The sequence below is a fragment of the Gambusia affinis genome, linkage group LG20, assembly GCF_019740435.1.
Source record: "Gambusia affinis linkage group LG20, SWU_Gaff_1.0, whole genome shotgun sequence".
Lineage (NCBI taxonomy): Eukaryota > Metazoa > Chordata > Actinopteri > Cyprinodontiformes > Poeciliidae > Gambusia > Gambusia affinis.
The window spans coordinates 6,070,197-6,096,069 of NC_057887.1; the positions used below are offsets into that span (position 1 = coordinate 6,070,197).

The 25,873-nt window shown below is 39.4% G+C and overlaps 1 protein-coding gene and 1 long non-coding RNA gene across 3 annotated transcripts; one reads left to right on the forward strand and one right to left on the reverse strand.

Annotated features, from left to right (window-relative positions):
• The first annotated feature begins 893 nt into the window (after positions 1–893).
• LOC122823511 lies at positions 894–12,263 on the forward strand. Its single transcript, XR_006369346.1, has 3 exons — positions 894–2,019; positions 11,247–11,338; positions 12,130–12,263. It is a non-coding gene; the product is annotated as an uncharacterized LOC122823511 (long non-coding RNA).
• A 470-nt stretch (positions 12,264–12,733) lies between these two features.
• On the reverse strand, positions 12,734–25,516 carry LOC122823509 (WAP, Kazal, immunoglobulin, Kunitz and NTR domain-containing protein 2-like). 2 transcript variants are annotated; one of them, XM_044103186.1, is made up of 3 exons: positions 25,486–25,516; positions 16,765–17,011; positions 12,734–15,081 (listed from the first exon to the last, which is right to left on the reverse strand). In XM_044103186.1, the coding sequence occupies exons 1-3, from the start codon at positions 25,500–25,502 to the stop codon at positions 13,534–13,536; spliced, it is 1,812 nt and encodes a 603-aa protein (XP_043959121.1). In that variant the 5' UTR covers positions 25,503–25,516; the 3' UTR covers positions 12,734–13,533. The 2 variants fall into 2 exon arrangements, with proteins under 2 accessions (XP_043959121.1, XP_043959122.1); XM_044103187.1 differs by lacking the exon at positions 25,486–25,516 and adding an exon at positions 22,590–22,671.
• Between the last annotated feature and the right edge of the window lie 357 nt (positions 25,517–25,873).

Below are 25,873 nucleotides of genomic sequence, written 5' to 3' on the forward strand. Positions count from 1 at the left end.
ATTAGAACTGGAAGACATTTTGAAAATCCCAAATATGCAAACAAAACAACAGAAACAACAAATAAAACTACAACATTTCTGAAGAGATTTAAACGGGGCCTGCCAAACGTGCCTGTTGGTTGGAACCTACTGCTATGATGCTAAAAATTAGCATCAATGCTAAAGTAAGCTACAATGTACTCAATAGCATGTAGAGAGTCACAAGCATATTGAGTAGCATGGACTTACTCTGTTCAGTATGTTAAAATTAGTGGATAAGCTAAAATTAGCTAAAATGCTACTCTTAGCCTAAATGCTGCCAGTGGCATATGGGGTATCATTAGCATGTTGTCCAGTGCAGGTGATGAATTCGGCAGACAAGTGAAATTTTGTTTTTCTTGTCGCTGGTGGCAAATACATTATTAAACAGACATTCAACACAACAATAAAAATCAGATTTATACTTTGTGGCAGTTCGTTACCTTAAAAAAAAACGCTCATCTCTTAACACCAAATTAATAAGTAATAATATTGCTTATAAAACATAAGCTGTTTTGAAATACTGTTTATCTGCTTACACACAAAAATGCGCAGTTGGTAAATTTTGCAAAAGTAAAAATCAGATGTTTACTTTGTGGCACTTGGTTGCCAGAGAACACGCTCATCTCTTAGCAACAGAATAACAACAAAAATTGTTATTGTTCAAAATATATAAGATTTCTTCTGCTCTTTTGAAATACTACTTATCCTCTACTACTTGACAAGAATTGTACAGTTGGTCAATTTGGCAGAGAAGTGAAAATGTTTTTCTTTTTTTTATTTGTCATTGGTAAATATATTATAAAACAGACATTAAACACAAAAGTAAAAATCTTCGTGGCAGTTCGTTACCAGAAAAAAAACCGCTCATCTCTTCACACCGAATTAATAAGTATTATTGTTTATAAAACATAAGCTATTCTGAAATACTGCGTAAGAGACAAAATATTTACAGTTGGTAAAACTCAGATGTTTACTTCGTGGCACTTGGTTACCAGAAAGGCGAGAATTTAGCTCTGTAGGTTTTAAATATCAGTACATCAATACGTCACCTTCGTTCCTTAGCGGCTCTGTGCTTCACGTTGTCACGGTTGCTAGGCAACATGAGTTATTCTGGTGGACGCTAGACAGCTAGCTGAAGGCTAGGCCTGTCGCGGCCTGCGAAGGAACCCCGTCCTGCCTAAACCGGGTCTTTCGAAGGACCAGACCCTGAGAAGGACCAGACCCTGAAATCGGACACGATTTAAGTAACACAAAACAGAGTCAGTTAGAAGTTGTTTTGATTTGAATTTGACCACGGCTAGTTACGTCGCCATGGTTACTCGAAATGCCAACAGAAGTAATAGCCTGCATGCCGAGATCCAGCCGCATGTTTTGATATACATATAGTATATTGTGGGGGTGCACGCAGCAGTACCAGACGCATTATTGGTGAAAGGAAGCGGCAGTTATTTTGAGGGGTAGAGTGATAGGCGCTTTCCATGCATTGCTACGACAGGCTCCAATCAATTTTTGTCTTTCAAAAATAGAATAGCTGAGACCAAAGCAGGCTGAAGGCCAGTTTTGGTAGAAAGAGAGAGAAAAGAGTCAAACGATAAATCAAGCAAATGAAAATTATTGAGTTTGTTTTATTTTATCATGCAATTAATTGAACCAAGGTTTGCTTGATATAGTGAAGAGAAGACCCAAGTCAAACAAAAAGAAAAAAGGTTTAAAATCCATTTATGAAAAACCGTCAGAAATGACAAACCTAAAAAGACTTCTACTTCTGCTGCTTGCAGGTATCTGCAGGTTAAATGCGTAAATAAGAAATGGCAGCTATAAGAAGAAAAAAAAAGAGAAAACAAAACAGAAAAAGAGAAAACTAGCTGCTTATATTAAATATTTAGCAATACTGCTCTGTTTCTGGAAATGACAGAATCAGCTAAAATCTGTCTGCTTTCCACCGCTCTGAGGAGTTCTTCAAACTCACCGTCCGATATCACATCTTTCCACCAAAAGGTAAGGAAACTATCAGTCATAATAACTTCAGAAAACCTATAGCTTAAATGTCCCACATATCTCTTTAACATTTATTAGTCAACACAAATCGTTCAGTAACATTTTTTTAATGCAAGCAGCAGATCTAACTTACATCATAAATTATGTCACACAGATTTAGACCAAGGTGGGTCAGCCCCACTCGGCTACACATGCATAATTTTTTTAGCTTGGCGAAGTTTACCCTTCGTCACTGTTAGAGGAAAGTTTGTCTGTCACTGATCTGCTGCTGACCATGAGGGTGAAGCATTGCTTTTGTGTGTGACAAACCTGATAGATCCCTTATTGATCTTGAACACACACACACACACACACGCTGTGTACTTTTGCGGTGTGCCAGCATCCTGATTAAACTTCTAAAGCAGATTGCATAATGCGTACTACAGAAGCAGGGCAGTGGAGATTTAGAACAGCCGCAGCCTCTCTGCCTGCTATGAAGGGATTGCCTAAGGCAAGGAGAAGGGATGGATTCGGGTCACGGAGGCTCTAGGAGCCGTCGTGACTGATTGGACCGGACACACTCGGGCAAGTGGAGCTCGCTCCGCGTCTGGACGAGAGCGAACGAGGGGAGGCGGAAGGGGAGACCAGCCTTCCAGCATGTTGACCCCTTCCACTCGACTGCTGGTCTATTCCTGACCAGCCAAAAATAAAACATTAGGAACAAGTGGGGGAGTGCATGGGGACGCGACAAACGTTTCCCCTCACCCGTTTCTTTACTGAGATCATTCTTACACGTCTGATTGAGTTCATGAGAAGCAAGAATAAATAATTACATTTTAGGACACTGAGCAGTTAGGGGTCCCATCAAGTATTGATTAGATTAAAACCTTAACATAGTTTCCAGCAACCTTTAAAATCTAAAGAGCCATTTTTGCCCTCAGCCCAGCTACAAAAAAATAAATAAATAAAAAGCAGATTTAGGGCTACAAATAAAAATAGAAAAGTTTTGTTTTGCATCAAAAACAGCTTAAAGCCCATGAAAAATACAGGAAGACCCCAATCAGTTCAACAATTCAGTCAGGAGTCACACATGTTTCAAAAAGTTTGTTTTAATATTTTTATGAATGTCAAAAGGATTTATATAAAGAGTGTTCTACTTTCATTTTCTATCAGACGATAACTGCTTTCTTTGCTTATCGCACTCAACTGGAGTCTATACTTGTATTACATCGTTTGTGGGATGTCAAGCGTGTGTGTGTCTGCCTGTGTGTTCCTGTCGTTCATTACATAAGGAGAACATCAGTAGCCGGACAGAAGTGACCCCAGGCTCACTAACTCAGTTTGCTGAGTGAGGTTGTAAAAAGCATAATTGAGCATTTGGATGCGGGACAGAAGTCTGTGGTCCATTTGAACAGTTCCCCTTTGTGTCTTTATTACATAGTCAATTATCTGGGTCTTAGATAACAGAGCTTTTTTTCGCCACAGGATAATAAAAGTGATGCGCTAACAGAACCACAGTACTTTTCCTGAGCGGTTCCCTGCATTGCAGATGTTAATGGCTCACTGAGTTCTCTGAAAGCTTTCCTGGGGAGAGCAGAACATACAGATAACATACTGACGTTATTCACTAACAATACGACGTCTCTGGAGTTTAGGATGGACGCCAGATGTCGGAGAAATGTACGGGCTTGTGCTGCCCTCTAGTGAAATGAAGGGTATACTGTTTTAAAACGTATCTAAGATGCGTTTGAATGTGTGGGAAAGCTATTAAAAAGAAATTGAGTTTTACTCTTTATTTATTTTACTGCATTTATTTTATGCATAACTATGCATCTCACTTATCAACTTTCCCGTTTTAAAGTTTGAAATGATCATCGTCATAAAAATTGTAATTCTTATATCTTTAATTAGTTGTATTTGTTGTAGTTGTGTTTCTTTGTTCAGTCAGAAGTGTGTAAAGTTAGAAGATTCAGTCTGTTGTTAGCCGTTTACCACCTCATAGCCTGCGCAAGCTAGTGCTAGCACTAGCTTTGTTTAGCAATCACACTTTCGTCAAAATAATTGCCCATAAATGATGCTTTATACAGCGTTATGTAATCATTATTGTATCTGGTATTCAAATGTAGATGCTTGTCAATGAATATATTTTCAGACATTATGTGGTTCATCACCGTTTTAGGTTTTTAAATCTACTAAATGTAGAATTAAGCAAAACTCATTGCCATTTATTTTACTTGAACATAATATGTTTAGGTACCCAGGTGTTTAGATTCAGCCCAGGTTTTGGTCACATAAATATCAGATATTAGTTACTTTAACCAAATATTAGGGTCAAACCCATAACAACACCCAGGTTTTAATAATTAAGCCAGAGCTTGGTTAGAAAAAGTACCAAAACTAGTTTGAACCTTTTTAGAATCCATTTGTATCATACTTACCCAAGCCCTTTATTTATTTATTTATTATTATTATTATTATTATTATTATTATTATTATTATTATTATTATTATTATTATTATTATTATTATTATTATTTTACTGCACACATAATGTATTCAGTAGTAGTTAATTATAGGTCATTCCTGTCACAAAATTATAAAGATTTTTTAAAATCAAAATTAGCAAGAAAACAAGTTTTTTTATCCCGATGTCTAAGAACGCAAATAGTTCTTTGTCATCTTGATGTTTTTTTGTGGTCAGGAAAATAAAGGTGCATTGTGAACCTCTGACACTAGAGGGCGCTGTTGTTGCTGCTCCATCTTTAACCAAGCAAGCCCAAGGTATGCAAAAATGAGAAAAGACAGCGGTTCAGCCTGAAAGCGGCTAGTGGTGGGATCATCATGGCTGAGTCCTGTAACAATGGCAGTATGTCATTTATTTTAGTTCTTAGAAATTATAGAACAGAGCAGAATCTTCATACCTGTTTGGCTGATTTGGGTGAGCAAACATTTGGTACCGTCACCAAAAATAATAAATAAAGATAATAAATCATTTTCTCACTACACCATTCCAAAGTTGAATATATTTTCTTTCAATACTGGGTCATTCCATATTTATTTATTTCTACTTAATTTGAAAAATTAATTCTAACCAATAATTAAATATATATCAGGTGTCTTTTTTCAAAAAGTGATTTTGTGTTGTATTTTCTATTTTCTGCTACAAAGTAAAGCAACTGACCGATCTGTATTTTCTTCCTGTGTTGTTAAGGCAACATCATGTAATGTATATTTCCGTGTATTTTGCAATTATTTAAAGGAAGAAGTGACACCAAAATTCTGCTAGCAAAACTCCACGTTTACAGTGAAACAATAACAAGCTTTCTGTGTTTTATAGTGATAACTGCAGACATGTTTGGCTTGTGAAAAACATAGAATTTTGTGAACATGTAGAAGAAACAAAAACAGAACTTTTTGTTTCAGTCACATGTTTCACAGGGGACTGTTTTTGCAGTCGTGCGACATGCTTCTGTTGACAGATTAACAAATCCATCTTTTTCTGTTAACCGTGAATTTTTCTCCTCTGAGGCCTGTGACAAATTTGCCACCTTTTTTTAGAAATAAAACTGTGAAAATAAGGGAAAAAATTAACTTCTCTGTATCTGCTGCTGGGAAACAACTAACTATGTTTCCCCCAAAACAGAATTTACCTTTGATGACCCACTTTAACCTGATCACTCAAAAAGATTTGAGTTACATTTTACATCATATGAAATCATCCACCTGTTCCCTCGACATTATACCTACAAGTTTATTCTTAAAGGTCTCAGAGGTTTTGGCTCCGGACCTCCTACAAATAATTAATAAGTCACTGTCCTCTGGAGTCTTTCCTCAGGCTTTCAAGACTGCGGTAGTTAAACCACTTCTCAAAAAGCATAATCTAGACCCATCAAACTTAAGCAATTATCGACCAATATCTAACTTACCTTTTCTGTCTAAAATACTAGAAAAAATTGTTTTTCAGCAAATTAATAGCTTTTTGGCCCTGAACAACTGTTTTGATGTCCATCAATCAGGCTTCCGTCAACATCACAGCACTGAAACTGCGCTGGTCAAAATATTCAATGACCTCCGTCTAAACACTGACCGTAATAAAATATCAATATTAGTTTTACTTGACCTTAGTGCTGCCTTTGACACAGTCGATCATGAAATTCTATTATCACGATTAGAAAACTGGGTTGGCATTTCCAATATAGCACTAAACTGGCTTAAATCCTACCTGTCCAATAGAACCTTCTGTGTGTCCATAGGCAATTTTAAATCCAAACTGAATGAAATTACATATGGAGTTCCCCAAGGCTCCATCCTGGGGCCGCTTCTTTTAATATCTATATGCTTCCGTTATTTCAAATTATACAAAATAATAAGATAGAATATCACAATTATGCCGACGACACACAGCTGTACATTAATCTTTCACCAGGAGATTACAGTCAAGTTCAAAAACTCACCAAATGTATTGAGCAGATTAATGTTTGGATGGGCCAAAATTTTCTCCAACTAAATAATAACAAAACTGAAATATTAGTGTTTGGACCAAAAGAGCATAGATTAAGTATAATCCCCCACCTTCAATCCATTGGATTAAAATGCTCTGATGAAGCCAAGAATCTGGGGGTAATCATGGATCCTGATCTGAACTTTAATAACCACATCAAATCTATCATAAAAACATCATACTACCATCTAAAAAACATTGCTAAAGTTAGACGACTCATGTCCCCACAAGACTCTGAAAAATTAGTTCATGCCTTTGTTTTTAGTAGACTCGATTACTGCAACGCTATTTTTACTGGATTATCAAAAAAAGCAATAAGACAGCTCCAGCTTCTCCAGAATGCCGCTGCAAGAGTCCTGACTAAAACAAAAAGAGATCAGCATATCAGTCCAGTTCTAAGATCCCTGCACTGGCTACCCATTACTCAAAGAATAGACTTTAAAATCTCCTTAATGGTTTATAAAGCACTTCATAATAGAAACCCAGACTACATTTCTGATCTTCTTCAATCATATATACCACTCAGACCTTTAAGATCATCACAATCAAACTTTCTAACTATTCCGAGAGTCAGAACCAAACATGGTGAAGCAGCTTTTAGTTTTTATGCTCCAACACTCTGGAATAAACTTCCTGCTCACTGTAAGACTGCCCCTACCTTGAGTTTATTTAAAACAAGGTTAAAAACCTTCTTATTTGACATTGCCTATTCTTAAATGTTTGTTTTTAACTATATTCAAACTGTAATATTTTATTTTGTACATTTTTAATCTGTTTGGGCTTTAATTTACTTTCTTTCTATTATCTTCTTGTTGTTTTTAACTTGTTTTGTACAAGCACTTTGAATTGTCCTTGGCTGAAATGTGCTATATAAATAAAGTTGCCTTGCCTTCTGTTTACAAAAAGTGTGATGAACAAAAGACCTCAATGTTTGGGACAAATGAAACAAAAGATCTTGTCAAAATGCTACAGTAAACCGTTAGCTTAGCATCACAGAGCAGCTTGAACAACAACGATGGAAGGTTCTGATTCTTGAAACAGCTTTCCTACAAACATATTCAAGCATTTTTCTCCTGCTAATGGCAGAAAAAAATCTAGGGCACCAAAAATGAAGTTGTCTCCCTTTTTACAACATGTTCTCATAAGGGAAGCACAAGTTGGAAGCACAAGCGTATGTTTTTAAAATATACACATCAACTGGGACATTTTGGACAAACTTGAGTTTCTAAGGTGCATTGTTAAAAAAAAAAAAAAGTGGCTCCATTACAGCTTCCTCCATTTTTTTTTCTTTTTTGTCAGATCACCAGATTTTAAAATCAAACTAAGACAAACTGAGTCATTGCAAGATACAGTTTAAAAATGACAAAGATGCAATAACTTTTATAAAAATATACATATTTTTACATATTTGTTGAGACTGTCACAATGTTGTGATAGTGTGTAATGATACTTGTAAGCTATGAAAAAATTAATCTCCTCCCTGAGTCACCATTGCCCGCTCCCGACCAAAAACAACCAATCAGAGCCAAGAGGAGGGTCTTAGTGCTGTCAATCAACCTCATGTATTTGTTGCTAAATGTGCTAATGGCAGAGAAACAACTTACCGTTACAGGAAAGCTTTTTATCCACCGTCATCGGGTCATCTAACCTTAGCATTCATGACAGGCTGTGCTAGCTAAAAAATATTTTTTATAAAAGTTACACACTGTAGTTTTAAGGATACATGGAGGAGAAGATGCCATTTAAACCCAACTTGGCTCCTACGTACAAGTATAATTCAAAATGTCACTTAAATCGAGCCTATCTACAAAGCTAAGGATTTTAAAAAGCATCAAATCATGAAGAAATTCAAGAACAGATTAGATCTGTTACAAAGCTGAATTATTTTCAGCCGAAGCTGGGTTACCAAAATCACATCAAGTTCACAAAAGACAAGAAAATAACTCAGAACAACAAAGACATGAATGAGACGATGGGATTAGGATTGCAGGTAAAAGTACCAGGAAATAATGGTTGGAAACATCTAATCTTATATATATATAAGATTGGATGTTCAGAGAAAACCTAAGTATTGAAAAATTTGATATTGGCAGACCTAGTCCTGATATAGTCTTTGTGTTGGGTCGTTTCTATGTCGACGGAGTGGGCTTCCTCCCAATTCTGCCCAGACCAAAAACAAAAAAAGACACATCAAATCATCATCCAAGAGCAACTTTGGAAACAATTTGGGGACGATCTGAGGCTTTTCCCACATAATGTAGTGTTTCACTGTGTCGCGATACTCATATCAACAGTATATCAACATTTTGAACCTCTGCCCAGAAAACTCACCAGATTGTAATCCCACTGAGAACTTGTGGTGGTCATTTCTCAAACAGCAGGTGGAAAAGCAGAGTCCGACAAAAACTTTGATCATCTCCAAACTTTAGACTCTCCTTAAGCCAGATGAGTTTCAACATGTCAGAGAAAACCAATTAAGTTATTCAATTCAATTCAATTGAAGAAAACCTTATTCAACCTAAAGGAAAATTAAAGGTTGTGAGGAACCTCAGAGTGGTTGTGGATGGTCAAAGGTCAAGGACATCATCAGTTGTTTACTCGCTGTTGCCGCTTCTCTTTAAATCTCTGCATTACCATAAAAATACCGGACAGAGAGACATTTTACGATCTACGGAGAATGTGAAAAAGTTAGAAGCATCAATTGTTCTTATAAGCTTTCTGTGTTTTTTACATTTTGTGTAATTGTAGAACCCTTAGATGGATCGAAGTGGTTTTTTCCAACTTTTCCCCCCCCCCGTTTTTTTCCTCTTCCATAAAAACAGGACTCTCTGCAGGTGAAGTGCTACACTCAGCCTCTGCAAGTTATACAGTAAAGTTATTTTCCCACGCACAGATCCAAACATCAGTTTCAGCCCCACTACAACCTACCAGCTTCAAACCTCTCGACTCCCTCTGCCACGGTTTGATATAGCGTAGGAGGTATATGTGAGGTGGCCGCTGTATCTTTTCAATACATCTTCCGAGTCGTATGAACATAACAGATGCAGGGTCATGAATCAGAGGTCCTAAACCACCCATCTAGCTGATCTCTTCCACAGGCGCTCCTGTCCGATCCCGCCCGGATCCAAAACACGGACACGTTTTTTACAGATCTACACACACACGAGCGCAGAGCCGGAGAGGCTCCCCCAAACCGAGCCCGTCCTCCTCTGTGGGTCCGTTCTGCCCGACCCAGCTCTATGTGTGAGCTCCGGCCTCGAGTGAACTGAGTCTGTGAACGCAACGACCCCATCGGATCGACAGAGGAAAGGATGTTTAAAAAAAAAAAGAGAAAGAAAACAGAACAAAAAAATTCTGCGCCGCATATCAAAGCATAACTCATGTACCCCTTGAGTTGGCCCACTTCAAATTAGAGAAGCATCAAAGTGCACGGGTGTTTGAAAAATGGAGATCACACATGTTTCAAATATGTCTGAATTTTAATTGATAATAAATTGTGCTTTTGTAGACCCCGAGCCACACGTTAAAGTAGTTAAAGGTGTTTTTTAATAGACATAATGTTTTCTTTTTTTCTCCTTCTTCTTTTTGTAAACAATGGTTGTTTTGTTTTTAATAGTTGAACTCCTCTCCTCAGCTGAACTGTTGGTTGTGGCTATAAATGTTTGGCTTCAGTTCAAGGCGCTTGAAGAGACAAGGTTGTGCAAATGAACCGATGTGGAAATCATTATGACCACCCCCGATGTCCATTCTGTCGAACCTCTGCGTGCCACCGAGATAGATCTGACATGGCAGCACGTTGCAGCGGCACCTGAAAATATCATGAGTTTGGAACTGGGTGCCAGTTTTTACTTCAAAGCTTCCAAAATCATTTGTCGCCACGATTAGATGTGGTTGATGTACGGAGACATTCTGGACATTGTTGTCAGAGTTTATTTGACCGAGTTCATATATGCAGTACACAAGATGATGCCGTACATGAGGCCAAGAAAAAAAAATCAATTTTTGGGAGGTTTTACGACCAGAGAAACTCAGGGCTGAGCAAAAAGTTGCCCATGCAGCAGATGGAGGTCCTTTTGTTTTAAGAGATCGTTTTTAACTCCCAAATTGAAATCTTTAAAAAATTAAATATGGTAGTTTTCATCTTTTAATAATCATGCATTTTTAACCATTCTATAGTAAAGGTACCCTTCTCAAAACTAGTTTAAAAATATAGAAAAGTTTTTCTCGCAAGTGAAAAAATCTACAGATGAAACTAGTACTTTTTAATCAATATTTAATAATTATTGACTTAAGCTTCTGTGTTTAGATGACAAGTTTCTTGCATGTCATCCAAGTCAAGTATTTTCGCTGTGGAAACGGGACAAAAATACTTGATAGGTTTTTGTGTTTTAGCAGTGTAAGAATATCCTTCAACTTTAAGTGAACATTAGACCTGAGTGTATCAAAATCTGTATGTAATAAATTTATTAAACCGATATATATATATATAGTTTGTATAGTATGTATCCTATATCAGATATGATTACTTAGAAAACCCTTTTACTTTAGTGCTGTTACGATGTTCTGTAGCAGATGCCAACGTTCGCATTTTTGATGGCTAACCTTTAGCTAGCCTTCTCACGACGCTTTCAACTCATTCATGTCTTTGTTCTCTTTTTGTTGCAGTTTTGTTATGTACAGGCACCCATTATCAACCTGCCCATCAATTGATTTGTGACCGCAAGTCTTTATTCTTTGCTAACCGTAGCTTGGCAGCCAGTCCGACGCGCAGTCCTCATTAGCCGCCTCTGCTAATCAGCCAGAGGATAATTACAGAGATACTTCCTCCATTTCTGGAAGGTAATGACCAGAGGTGTATTTCTATTTTTTAGCGACTCTGCTGTTATTACGAAATAAGAGAGCAGGAATTTCACCAAAATCTAAAGTTTTTTTAAAAATCCATACAGTGACAACAATTCTGGAGTTTATATTTTATGTGTTTGTAGTCCCATCCTTATAGTGATAAGAGTAGTTTCCGCTGCTAGCATTATAACAATAATAAATAAAAAAAAACCTTACCTTAAGTCTGAGTTTTTCCAACAACTTCTAAAAATAATGAATTTGTTGCAAAGACATTTTATAACATAACAAGACAAAAACATCTGAAACAGAATCTTGACGTGTGTACGCTGTTTGGTTTGGCTTTAGCTATCTATATAGGTTAGTAACGTTTTAAAAAAACAGTTCAACAAGTACGTGAATGATATTTGTGGTGAAAAACACAACTTATATGTCACAGTGGAGCACACTGCTGGGTTCAAGATAATAAAAATGACATTGACATGACTTAAATTGGAAAAAAAAAATGTTTTGAAATGTATACATTTTAATGTAAACTTTGGACCACAACTTTTCTTATATATTGTGTTTTCTTACATTAATGTATCAACGACAGTGTAGCGTAAAACTTGAACACAGAATGTAGATGTTTCACTTCTGTGATATTAATTTGAATGATACATTTCGTAAATAAAAGCGTTTCCATTGCCCAGCAGCCCCATGAACATTTCACAGCTGTTAAGTTTATGCTGCTGATGACTTTGTCATCGGATCCCAAAGTGCTGTAGATCTAATATTTCTCCACTCAACAGCAGCCGATGAAGGAGCGCTGTAGTTGCGGTAATGTCCTGCCTCCATCGCCGATGTGGATGGGGGAAACAGAATCTCATCTGGGAAGTGGAACACCCTGGTCGTAGCCCACCAAGGCCTTTTTCTAGGAACCCAGAGAGGTCTGTTGGCACTGCATGAAACGCATAACTCCTCCATGGGATTGGATCTGAGGTTTACAACTCGGGCTCCTCACCCAATTAGGCTGGACCTCGCAGGCAAATCAAAATAGGGTGAAGCTTTTTACAATGCCACTGGGGTCTTTAGAATGAATGGTTCTGTTTTGAAGTTTTTTAGGGTAAGCATTGGGGGGGCAGAGTCGGCTGGGAATGTACGACTCCCAAGTTTCTTTTATCAGCCTATCAGATAGTCCACAGAGATAAACAGGGCTTAATGTCAGCGCACAGGAAGCATCCTTCTCAAGGAGTTATGGATGTGTATTTTATGTACATAACAAGACACATTATAAAAATCCATTTATTTATAGAGATATTACATACACAACAAAATACAAAGCCTACATGGCAATAAATCAATAAATAGCCCCAAAAGAAAAGCAAAGTTAATAAAAAAAAGTACAAAATTGGTTGTAACCTCCCCCCCAAAAAACAAAGTTGTAATAACAAATCATTTTTAATCAAACAAATCAAAGCTTATATTATGTTTAACAGGTACTTTGGTTTGATATAATGTGTATATGCAAAGTTCTTGATTGGAAGTAGAGCTGGTACTAATAGACTACACACATACAAGGCCATTTAAATTACATAAAAATAAAAAAAAATATCCGTTCTCCGTTCTGCAGGTGGTCATGAAATGTAACAAGCTACAATGCAGTGAAAAAGGATTTGCCCCCAATAAATTTCTGTTGTTTTTGCTTATTCTTTTTGGTTCATTTCAGTTTTTGGTATCACAAATTCTATTTTTATATTGGACAGAAAACGTGGGTGAATACAAAACCACTAAAGCATCAAATGGGTCTGTACCGAGATGTTGATTGAAACCAACTTTCCAAAAAATATGGTCAATTGCAGGAATTTTATTGTTTAGCATTTGTTACATTTTGTAATTTTAAAATTTGTTCAATTTTATAGTTAACAAATTTTCACCTTAAACAAGGTTGATTTTTTTTTTTTAAGTTTTTTCTTCTATAAATAAATAAAACAATTTAACACTGCATTTAAATGTTTTCAGGTTATCATTAGCGATCTGAAACCATTAGATTTGAAAACAGAAACTAAAATATACAAAATCCTAGATGAACAGCTAGGGGACAAAAGATGAGCAAAGAATTTTCGAATCAAAAGATTCAAACAACGCCTCATTGAGGTCGAGCTCACAACAGTTTATTCAGTTTAGTCAAGTCTACGCTTTGTGCGGTGAGAAACCTACTGAGGGCTGTTGCTGATTGCTCTGAGGATGTCGCAGGTGTTCTTGGAGATTACCTCTTTCAGTTTCCGTACCCGACGGGGACTGGAAGCGCCCACGTAGCTCTCAGGCTGGAGGACAGCCATTCCTTCGCTGACGTTGCCCATGATGATGACCTGACCTTCCGCGGCCGCACTTGTTATGTTTGGGCATGGGCAGTTCCAGTCCATGTTGAGGAAAGTGACTTCGAGAGGTTCTTGGCCGAAGAAGCGCAAACCCATCTTCTCGTCCTTAAAGATCTCCTCCACAGTCACGAGGGCGTGGCCTGAGTCTTTCTCTTGCGTAATGTCCGTCATGCGGCCCAAGACCACAAAGTCGCTCCTACAGAAGCTGGTCACCATCTTGCCTCTCGGCTTGCAAGCTTTGCAGTGGTGGTTTTTTGGGAAGGGGCACATATCCTCGCAGAGCTCTTTTGACTCAAAGTTGTTGTCATTTCCCTCACAGCCTCCGTAGATGAAGGGTTGACACTCGCCCGTGGTGGTAATGTATGCCCACCGGGGCTCATAGGCCTTACAACGGCCCTGCAGGGCAGGCAGTCCACAGGGCCTGGACAGCTCTGGTCCACAGCACCGTATGCAACTCTCGTACGTGTCAAAGACCTTTCTGGGTGACTGGTCATTGCTGCTTTGGCAGTGTCTGAAGGGAAAGCAGTTGTTGGATTTGGACTCATAGTACCAGCTGACTTTCTCCAGCTCCGTTCCACAGTCCTCCTGGCTGTCAAAGGGGTTTTGGCATTCTTCAGGGAGGCAGCGAGTCAGGTTCTTGGGCCCCAGAGTGCTGAACACCTCTGCTGAGAGCACAGTGAGCAGGTGGTGGGCCTGAACTGAACCGAACGGGTTCCGAGCTTTGCAGGTATAGACCCCAGAATCTTGCAGCTGGGCATTATAGATGACCAGCTGGCCGATGTTTGTGACCACCATGTTCCCCAACACATTATTGGGCCTCATGATCACCCTCAAAACTCCCAAGGGCAGCCACTTCTCCCACGTGATTTGAGGCTGGGGTTGACCGGTGACATCGCACAGGAAGCTGGCTGTTTCGCCCACGTTTATGGTCTGATGAATGGGGCTGGTGACCAACGCGGGTTGTTCAGGTTCCATCTGTAGAGGGACGGTGGGCTGAAAGGGGGCGGTCGTGGGACGAAGTGTGGTCACCTGGGGAAGCGAAGGGCTCGTGTTGGGCCAGGTGAGGTGGAATCGACACGTGACAACCGAGAGGGTGATGCCCTTAGAACACGCCTCTGCATCCATGAAACACTTGTTGTAGTAAGTCATGCCATCTGAGGCGCAGGTGAAGTTCGGCTCCTTCTCGCAGCGGTCCCGGCACTTACACAAGGGCTGGCCGTCCCAGATGACACACTCGGAGCCCTGCTGGGTGCACATGAAGTTGGCACACAATGCTTCCCTGGGCATTCCCACAGGGCCTTTCTTCCCATCCACGTAGCGGGCAGCAACACAACTGTGCTTCCCACAGACATTTTGGCAACACTTTTCGAAGGACTCACACTCCTGTAAGAATCAAAGAGAAAATTGCTCATGAAGGATGTTTGGTGTATGGGGTGAATTTTACAAGTGAGGACTAGGAAGAGCTTCACACACTGCAATCAACAAAAACAATACGAAACCTTGCAAAGCAGCCCGACACCTGGAATTTCCTCGCATTTTGGTGAAAGACCAAAATAAAGTATCGGTCTGTCACCAATATTTCACCAGAATTAAAACATTGTAACATCGCTTTACAGTCATGCAGCCTCTTGCACTACAACACACACTTTCCGCTCGCTCACACACACTCTCACAAAATAAGCTGTGGGAGACGTTATGAGGATTCTTACTTCAAAGTGGGTGTTAAACAATTCTTGATTTTATGTGTATTTCTTTTTAAAGAAATACTAATCTTAAGCATGGATTTCTATTCAGCTTGCTATACCCATAAATAAAATCAAGTGCAGTTAATTACCTTCAGAACTCATGTAACTTGGCATATAGAGTCCAATTGTGTGTATTTTACTTTTACTGTTAATCAAGATGGTTTGTGAAGGACTTAAGACTCTGTCATGTTTCATCCCTAGCCAAACAGTTGATGCAGTGTCAAAGGGTTGCAGGACATTCATATTTACACACAAACCTTTCATACATGGCGCAGACCACCAGGGGAACACTCCTTCCATTTCAGTATACGTCATGGTTTCAGACTATGACATAGCGGCAGGAGCCTTAGAGATGAACATGTTTAAATTCACTCAACAGGTGGAGGAAGGGACAACGTTGGCTGAGCATGACAATGCCATTTGACGAAGAATTGTACAAATGTACCTAATTCCTCAACGTGAATGATCTACATGATAAGCGATCCTCAGAAGCATTTGTGTCGCCGAGACACAAAAATCAGATAGTGGGAGTGCACTGAAGCGTAAGACCAACATTGCCGTCCGGAAATGTCTGACCGCAAAGAGCTCTGTCCAAATAGATCGACCAGAGCCCTGTGTCAAAAAGGAGAAGACAATTTTCTTCACGCATCTACCTCAATAATTGCGTTTTTATAACAAATGTGCGCAAAACTTTGTCCATATTCCGCTAATAATAAAAATTACAATTTCACTTTTGTGGAATATTAACAAACAATCAACATAAGGCAGACCAAGGAACACAGCAGAGTGGCTAGAGAAAAAGTTTAAAAGCAATTTAAGTTACTCGCAGGGCTTTGAACATCTCAATGAAGCACCTTTCAATCAATTTTCCAAGAATGAGAAGAGAGAGCACAACTCCAAACCAACATGGAAGCCAGGCAAAGAGAGCGTTAGGAAGAGAAGCAACGGGAAGAACTGAGATCTACGCTCAGGTTGACAAGACAACTATTAGTTGCAGTAACAGGAGAGAAACATTGTTGTAAGAAAGGCATAAGAAGTTCAATTTCAGATGACTTATAGATAAACGTGAGAAAATATCAAATTTGAAGGTTCAGGAAGGAAAAAACGGAAGACAGTGATGTGTCGATTTTTTATCATATTGCAATTATGTAATACTTTGGATTGGTTTTTCAATATGTACTCATAAGGAAAAAGAACATGAACAAGTTCAAACGGTGTGAATAATTTACGAAGACACTTTGTAACCCTAAAATACAAATATCAAACTTTAAAACTCTTCTGCATACCGGTGATTTTAAAAAAAAAAAGTTAAATAGCCTACCTCATCAGATTCACATTCCCGCGCGCAGGTGCTCATGGCATCTACCCACAGGTTGGGGTTCATCTCATTGGGGCAGACGCCCGCGTGCGAGTAGGTGACACTGGGCAGAGCTGCGCCGCCGAGCTCCATTCGCGCGGACGCGCACGCCAGAAACCAGATCCACCGTGGAAACAGCATCCAGCGCATCTCAACTCGACAAGTGGTGAAGATCGGAGACAGAGCTGCGGGTCTGTGATCCAGCTCCCCCCTTAAAAAAAACAAAACACTTACACTTGTTCAAAGAAATGCCGGGCGACAAGAAGCAACCTGATGCGGATCGAGCTGATGAGTCCCGGTGAAGTCGCGGCGCTGGCGGTCTGCTCTTCCCTCCCTAATCTGCGGCCATCACTCGCCAATGGCTCGCAATGAGACAATTAGCAGTTGCTCCTGCGATGCAGGAAGAAGCTGTTTTAATAAGTCGGAGCTCCACTTGGGGTTGGGGCCGAGTGGGGGCACCTGCCTGTTAAAGGGATTGCTGGTAACCCTGTTTAACCCTTTGCGGTCTCCAGCGGCGCCAGGGCGCGCGGCGTGCCAAGACGCACGGAGTTAAGAAAGGAGACGTGTTGCTTTGAGAAGATTTATTTAACGACTGCTGAGATTAAAACCAGATGTTCTGTTTATCCGCGGTCTTAAGGTGGAAATGAAAAATTAAGAGCTGTGCTCCAGAGCAGGAGTGATGTCGACGCCGCTTGTCCTGCGGCAGAAGGTCAGGCTGACTTCACGTGCGTGAGTCCAGAATGATTGCATCGTTAAATCCCCTGGCGGATTTACAGCCGTTTTTCAGTCAAACATGCAACTCTCCTGAGATTTTGAACATAAAAAAATATATTATTTTTAAATAAATGAATAAATAAATAAATAAAATCATGCAAGGCATGAAATATTTATGCTCTTCTCAGTAATATGTGTAGATATGTTGGTGTCAAAGCAATAAAAAAAAAATTCTTATAATTGTTTTTCCTATTGTATATTTATGATATGTCTTTGTTAATGATCTCCAACTTTTGAGTTCTGTGCCATCACCCTAATCTTTTGTCTCCATCCAAAAGATTTCATTTGGGACTCGGGTCTAAATAAACACCTTTGGGCAGATTAAAAGATGAATTCACATGTAAACTCTGCCTGAATGACTTTGAACATAACTGCATAGATCGCATTAGAAAGTTAAACATTTTCCACAAATCCATTTAAGTTTGTGCCAAACAAAAACTCAAATGGATTTTAGTTGGAATCGGTGAGATGCGTCGTGTTTTATTAGTGCGTATAGTGACCAAAGGCTCTCGCTGGGATTTGAACCCAGTGGCACCGAACCAGAAAACAACAGGATGTTAACACTGAATTTGTCCCAGTCAAAAATGATCTTCTTTTAGATTTTCAGATCTGAAATGACATCAAAGATGAAAAAAGAGAAAAGCAACTTAACTGGTAGAAAGAGACGAAAACGATCTTAATCGTGCAAGTGGGGATGTCCTTAATCTTAAAAGATAATTAACACCGATGAATCTTCTGAATTTCTACAATATAACGCAAGCAGTAACAACATATACGATATTTATATGCAGAGAGAGAAAGAGGCTGATCAGTGCTTTCAAGATCCCAAATGAAAAAATGCTCAAGATTAGTTAAAAATGCCCATTATACTACTACATAATTTAAGATATGTATTTGCTTTGTATGTTGGTGTTAATTTTCCTTTGTTGCGGTAAAAAAAAAAAAGGAACACAATCAAAATTATATTCTTTATAAGTTAGGTTTATGTGTGGAGGCTACAGTCCTCAGCGTTGATGGTTCGAGTCCCGGTCTGATACCATCCGCTGCACGCCGTTCCCCTCTCTCCATTCTGCTCCCTGTCCATTTACTGTTCAGTAAGGGCCAATGGCGCCATAAAAGATTTAGAAATCAAATTTGTTTCCGCCCATCAGTGCAAATATACAAAAGAATGTCGTCATGTTCGCCACTATTTTCTCAAATAAACACTGAGTCTTCATGCTGGTGTTAATGCTGCAACATGCAGAGAGTAGAATGCAAATAGTTTAAATCCCACGTAGCTCAGGCAGTTAAATTTAGTCAAAAAAAAAATTTTAAATTATGAAAATAAATTCAATAGAAACACAACAATTTTGAAAAAAAAAAAACACGTGGTTTTTGATAGAAAGGTTTTTGTGGTAGGATGAAGTGGGGTTCTTTGGCCTTATTGAAATAGATGCATCTCACAAAACTGTAACGGAAACATTTTTTCACATCACACGAGTCACACAATCATCAGCTGCATGTTACTACTGGATGAGACGACAAAGAAGACAACAGGAAGTAATAGGAGGATGGGTTTTTTTTCATAAAAAGTTGTGTGTCATTTGAATTCATAGCTTTGAAGTGAAATTACCAACTACATTTTCCCCAAACCGCCACACAGCTGCTCCGAATAAGGAGTTTGTCACTTAAAACGCCAAATATGACTCCGACGTCTCCTCTGATTGGGTGATAGATAATGAGCGCTAACGCCTCGGCTGAATTATCAGTATATCTCACTTTAAGCGTTTACAATCCGTCGCTGCGTGAGTTTTAATAACTTCTTGTCAAGCTAGTGCTAACTAGCTTGTTCACGTGCGATTTTAATTTAACTTCTTGTTTAATGGGAACGAAGCGAAAATGTGTTTTTCGATATTGGCAGGATGTGGACAAAGGTTTGCGCAGATTTGTAATGGAAACAGCAGCAGGCGATCTGCATCACTGGATCAAATCATCAATGAGTCGTCCGTAGAGACTTCAAATGGCAAACACGAACGCTCTCCCTTACAAATCTGAGTTGCGAAGCTGCAGAGGTGAGATGAGGACAGCACAACTTCTGAAAAAAAATAAATAAATAAATGAAAGAATTACTTTGAAGAGCAGGAGACGTTCCCCTCAGCAGGCGAGTGTGTTGGCACAGCGTTTAATGAATGAAGCTGTTATTATAATTTGGGCTGCTCATTCCTTTTCTGTGTAAACCGCAGTTCCCCACAGTTCAACTGAGGACAGGGGAGCTATTAGTTTGCCTTCCAGTGCAATAACTACGGACTCACGCTGTGCCAGAGTGTATGTGGTGGGGATTGTTTGTTCTTGATGCAGAGACAGATTTTTCTGAATATGTCTGCGTTTTGTTTGTGTGCAGCAAGCAAAGCCGTTGTTTATCTGGGATCTGGAAGAGCCGGCAGAGCTGAGGCTCTCAAACCTGTAAGAGGGATTATAATTGTGTTTCTCCACTAATCACAAACAACTGCTCATATTATGCATGTATGATTACTTGTCAGCTTGTCTACTCTACAAAATTATGTCATTAACACCTGAACAAGCCGGCCATTTAACGTAATAAACATCAGAGCAAGAAAACACATGATGTCCTTTGTTGCGTCTTTAGCGATAGCATGTTTTTGACAGGCTGGGTGCGCAAACTTGTCACTCTAAGGAACAAAATACGTTTTGTACAGGTCTTCATTATTGAGCTGAAACAATCTTATACAGATGCCTCTTGAGTTGATAGATTATGTCTACATGCATGAAGTATTAAACTAAAACCACTTTAAATGCGAGCTGTCAAATAGCATTTTGTCTTAGGTAAGGATCCTGCTAGCTTAGGACGCAGTAAGCTGCTGAAACCAATGCATTCTTGGGTCGAGCTGGTTATATTTTAGGCAGAATGTTTTTGCACCGACTCTTACAAAGAAATGTAAGCACCAGGGTTTTCGAATCCATCTTTCTTAACAGCCATATAATAAAACATGGCACCCTTAGCTAAAATACTGTGGTTGGCGGCTCCCAATGCTGGGTCAGCCCTATGAGACATTAAACCAGTGGGAAGAAGAAATACAGTTGGAATGAAAACCAGGCCTGACCCATTCCTCTACAATTCAGTTGCAAAATAGTTTTTGTTTACTGTACTTTTAATACTTTAATCTTTAAACTTCCAGGAAGTTTTATATTGCCTTCATGGTCTTCCTGCACCCAAGGCGAAACCCCAAATTATCCAGCAGGATTATTTGGGGTTTTAGTGTCTCTTCAATGTCAGTTGTGATTTACAAAGATAGAAACCACCAAGACGTCCAGACTGTACCACAGAACCAACAGACGGAACAGCTGACTGAGCTGCAGAACCCAGAGCAGAATCCAAGATGGTTGCAACTAATTAAACCATCATCTGAACCAAACAGGAACCCTGCTCTTGTCTTGTTCTGGGACTGCAGCAGGTCATGTTCATGGACCTAAAAGTTCCTCCTTTTGATTGATGTTTTTCTTCCAAACCTACTTGCACCTAAAACTTTTCTGCATTTGTTTCTCAGAGATAAACATCGATCTACATTTGAGAGTCAAATTTCTAGGTATGCAGTTTTACTCTCAGCATTCGTCCTCCTCTGTCTAATTATGAAAACACCAGGGTTATTACTGATCGGTTAAACAATCAATAGTTCCAATAGAACCGTTTGAGTTCAACTGAATTGATTGGTTTTCTATAAAATATGCAAGTAGAGCTCATTGATGGCGAATTTAGTCTAGACAGGTCAGTTTAAACTAATAAGTCTTCAATAAAACTACTTTTTAAATTGTTATGTCTAAAGGCTATGGCTCATAGAGGAGATTCCCAACTTGTTCTCTGTAATCAAGTGGCAATAAGCATGTCTTCAGTCCAGGTTATTTAAGGATTCAATTTTTGATGCCAAAAATATTTCAACAGTAGCCTACTGGGAGACCAGGATAAGGACTCTGTCGTGATCTGTGTTTTTCTGTGTTTATTTCGAGTTTTCTTGTGTCTCTGAGTCTCCGTGTTGTCCTGTCTCCCTTTGATTGTTCCCAGGTGTTTCTCGTTTATGAGCTTCCCTATTCCAAAGTTCAGAAACTTCTTAAAAAGTCCTTTAGTCTTCCTGCTCCCAGTCTTCTTGACCGCAGCCACAGCACCCCTGGTGGGAGTAATGGTGACAGCGATGTTTGCCACAATCCCCTTGGTGTTGGCAATACTGGGCTTGATGCCAATCAGTCTCCCATTGGTGTAAGTCAAAGGCTTGTTGCCTGCATCCTCAGTTCTGTTGGCACTGAACTCTGTCTCATTACCCACAATCACAGTCCTGTTGTTGTCAGCAACCACAGTTTCAAGGGTGCTGGCAATAGTCTTTACATCAATCACTGTCCTATTGACAGCTTTGGCACCGACTCCTGCCCCATAGGTACCATTCACTGTCTGATTGCTCACAAACACAGTCAAGTTGGTGATGGCCACAATATCAGTGCTGTTGGACACTACCACGGTTTGGTTGCCTGGAACCACAATCCCAATGGAACCAGTCACAAAGTTGTTCCCAACCACTATAGTCCCTCTGGTGCTTGTCACCATTTCATTGCCTGCAATCATATTTCCATTGGCACCAGCTGCTCCCTCTTTGCTGGGAAAAGTTGTCCTGTTGGTAGTAGCGGCAACAGTCACATTGATGGAAGTAATTTCATTGTATGGATCAACTTTTAGCTTTCGTGTCCAGCACTTGAAAGCTCACATGTCCAAGTGAGGCATGGGTTTCAACCTCGTTGGTCTCCAGCAGTACTGTGAAAAAGTTTCATGAAAACAATGAAATAAAAAAAACAAAAATCTGAAAGTTGTAACTACATGTAGTTTTTCACATCCTCTTTGCCACTCAGTTTTTGGCTTGGACTACCTGGTTGGAGTAATCTTACCCAATAGCAGGATAAAGCCAACAGGGTGCAACGACAACAACAAAAATATTGCTTCAGCCATCAACTCTAGCAGGATAAAACTTACTGACCTGCTTTAACTTGGTTTTCTGACAGAATCCATTGACTGGACAAACCCGAGGGCCTTTATGGAGATATGATTTAGAGACAATACTGTGAAAGGAGACATGAAGTTCCTGTTCAAAAGCAACCTTGATATGAATGCTTCAAACTAATATTACCTTTCCAGCTCTCCTGGAGTTCCTCACTATCCCCCTTTGTTCCTCCAATGACTGACATACACAAACCCAAAGACAAAACATATTGAAGTTAATGAAGTGTGTGTTCACTTTCATCAATTATTGTATTTAGAAAACGTTTCTAGGGGTGCAACTTTTCAATGCCCGAATAATTAAAACTGAAAACATTGCTTATAGTGATATTCTCAATCTGCTGGTGTATTGAAAGCCATCTGATACATCAAAGGCCAACACATCAGCACCCAGACAAGCAGAGGCCAAACAGTTTCCATTGTGGCAACCACCAATTGAAAGCTCAACCCTCTGCTGAGAGGGTCATAAAAAACCCTCTCAGATGGTCATGACCCAGCTGCTATTAATCAGTGAGCTAATTGGTTCTGACATCAGAGAAGTCAGAGTCACACCTTCCTGTGGCAAGGAAATGACACAGCAGAACTATATTAACATAATCACACATTGCCCTGTGAGACCAGGTCATAAAAGGAGGATGAAAATATATTTAATGCAGCTTCAGAGGCAATTAGGGTTGAAACTAGGAGCAAGGCAGTTTCACTGTGTTGATGCTGACGCACTATTTAGTGATTGCCACTGACAAAATCTTCTTATCACTCACTATATTAATAACAATTTCTAACATAACCATAAGCAATCATTTAAATATCCCAAAAGTCAGTATTAATTGTATTTGTATGGCACATTTGCAAATTGAGGTCAACCAAGAAAGCTAAACATAGAACTAAAAAATCCATCCACCACATTAAAAACGATATAAATATGAAATTCATCAAAAGATTGCGCTTTATATAGAACACTAAAGTTGAGGATGAAATAATTGTTAATCTAAAATGTAAAAAAGGTCTTTCCAAAATGTTTTTAAGTCCATTGGCAACGAGAGTCGGGGATGGATCAGGGTTGGCTGTGTTTATCCATCTAATCAACGAAAACAGAAACATGGTTAATACAAAATGACTCCTGTGTTATGCCTAAAATAAGAAGATCCTATTTGTGAGTGAAAATTTCTCTATGAAAAAAAAAATTTAATAAAATGGTGGATCAGCTTCAACCACCAGAAGGACATAGATGCTCCTAATAGTGCTCCATCTCCCTGGATGTTCTCTGGTGTCAGTGCGATGTGGTCTGTTGACCACTAGATGGCAGCAAAGAGCTACCAATATGATTGTTGGTATGTGTGAAATAGGCATTTCTGAAACAGATTGTAGGCAAATGTAGCTAAAACTAATCTATATACGGTGATGTGGGTTATAAGATAGTGTTGAGACCAATCTGGGGTTTTCTCTAGGTCCCTTTCACCATTTGAAAATCTTCATGCCAAGGTTAACTGGCTATTCTCACTTGCACCCTTAGGTGTTTTCATTGTCCTATTACTAAATGTCAGTTCTACATGGCAGAACTGATCAAATCAAACTACCTGGCAGACTGGGATTGCTTTGTTTCATTGTTTCATTGTCATAAATCGGATTTAACAAACAACACATGTGGGGTTCCTCAAGGCTCGGTTTACGGCCCACTTCTTTGTATCAGTCACATTCTCTGAATAGCTCAGATTATAAACTGGGATAATTCAAAATATTTTACCACATGCCCATAACACTCAACTTTTTCCACCCCAACATGACCACAGCTTCTAACAGGCAAAGAGTAAGCCTGACCTTACTTTTATGTCAGTGACGGGAAAGCCCAGGACTTCCAGTAACTTATCAGAGAACTCTGGGGAGCGAAAGAACATCCTAATCAGATCATCTTTACAGACATAATATTCAGAAACATTCTGGCAAATTCTGAATAAAGTTTTCTAAAACGTTCATGCCTGAGTTAGGCGCCTGTGGTACGAAGTGCTGGGATAAGTCAGAACCCCAGAACCTGACTCTCCTGCCACTCCAGACAACATTCCCCATGGGCATTACAGAAGATTCTAGCAGCAGAGCTCTCATTCATCTCAAGCCATTTCAGTTCTTGGCATGTCAGAGACAAAAACAGGGTGCGTACATAATCAGTTTTTATAAGCTATCATCAGTTTGGAGCTTATAAAAACTCCAAATATTAAGTTTGGAGGAAATATTAAGAAATCCTAGCCGCAGATTGCCTCTTAGTAAAACAAGAGCCAATCTTGCCCTAAGGGATCTGAGATCTGCTCTTCCTAAAGCTGTTGCTGCCTGTATCTCTTTTGCTGGGTCTGACTTGTGGACTTAACAAAAATAAAACCCAGTTTTAAAAATGATTCACATTTTCCATCCGTTTCACAAACGCTATCTCATGGCAAAGCAGGTAGAAGCTGCAGAGGTCATTTCAGGTGTGGGATTTTCATTTGGAATCATTCTTCTTTTTTTCTTCTGAAAAACCACACCAAACAGTCCAAGGAGCCTTAAAATGGGGAGTAAAACAGGCCACCATCAGTCAGACTGCAGGAGGAAAACAAGCCCTTCCGGGAGCTGGTGAGAACATTCTTAGAAAAGCAGGGTGAGCTTAGAAAAAATGTTTACTGAGAACAACGGTGGTGGGTTACTGCAGGATCCCAAAGAGTAAAACCTCTCTGCAAGAGGGAGGCTGGTAATTACCAAAGTGTGCTACACCTGGATATTTGAAGACGAACGGGATGGTTATGTTTATCTCCACCATACTGTTAATCCAAACTTCATGTTGCCTGTACATGAGCTCAAGGACATCGTACCGTAATCTCAATGGAATAAGTTTAGATGACTGAACTTACAAGTGCAATGTAAACATTCGGAAGCAGTGGTTTAAAGTTTAAAGAACGCCACCCCTGGACTAAAAGCGCCATCTGGTGTTTATTATGCGCCTTGGCACGTTTGATAGACTGATAAATAAACGTACTTACTAGGCGCCACCTGGCGTTCAAAATGTATAGCAGCACCATCCGGTCGACGTACCGGAACTGTGCTAATGTTTTTGGTGAGCTAACGAACATTTTAACTCACAATACACTCCTACCTAGTGGGTGGGTTTGTTTGTTTTAAACACAGATTCAGGAACTCAAGATAAATAATACTTGTGCTGTGAAAAAGTTTTACACCAATCTAAATGCGTCTCCACTCAGTAAGAAGACTTTGGTTAAATCTCAAAAAGCCAAGAGAACT

Excerpts from the sequence above, each read along its gene's own strand:
- LOC122823509 (XM_044103186.1), bottom strand. Across the intron at positions 15,082-16,764 it reads GGGAATGTGAATCTGATGAG|GAGTGTGAGTCCTTCGAAAA; the intron begins GTAGGCTATTTA and ends TGATTCTTACAG.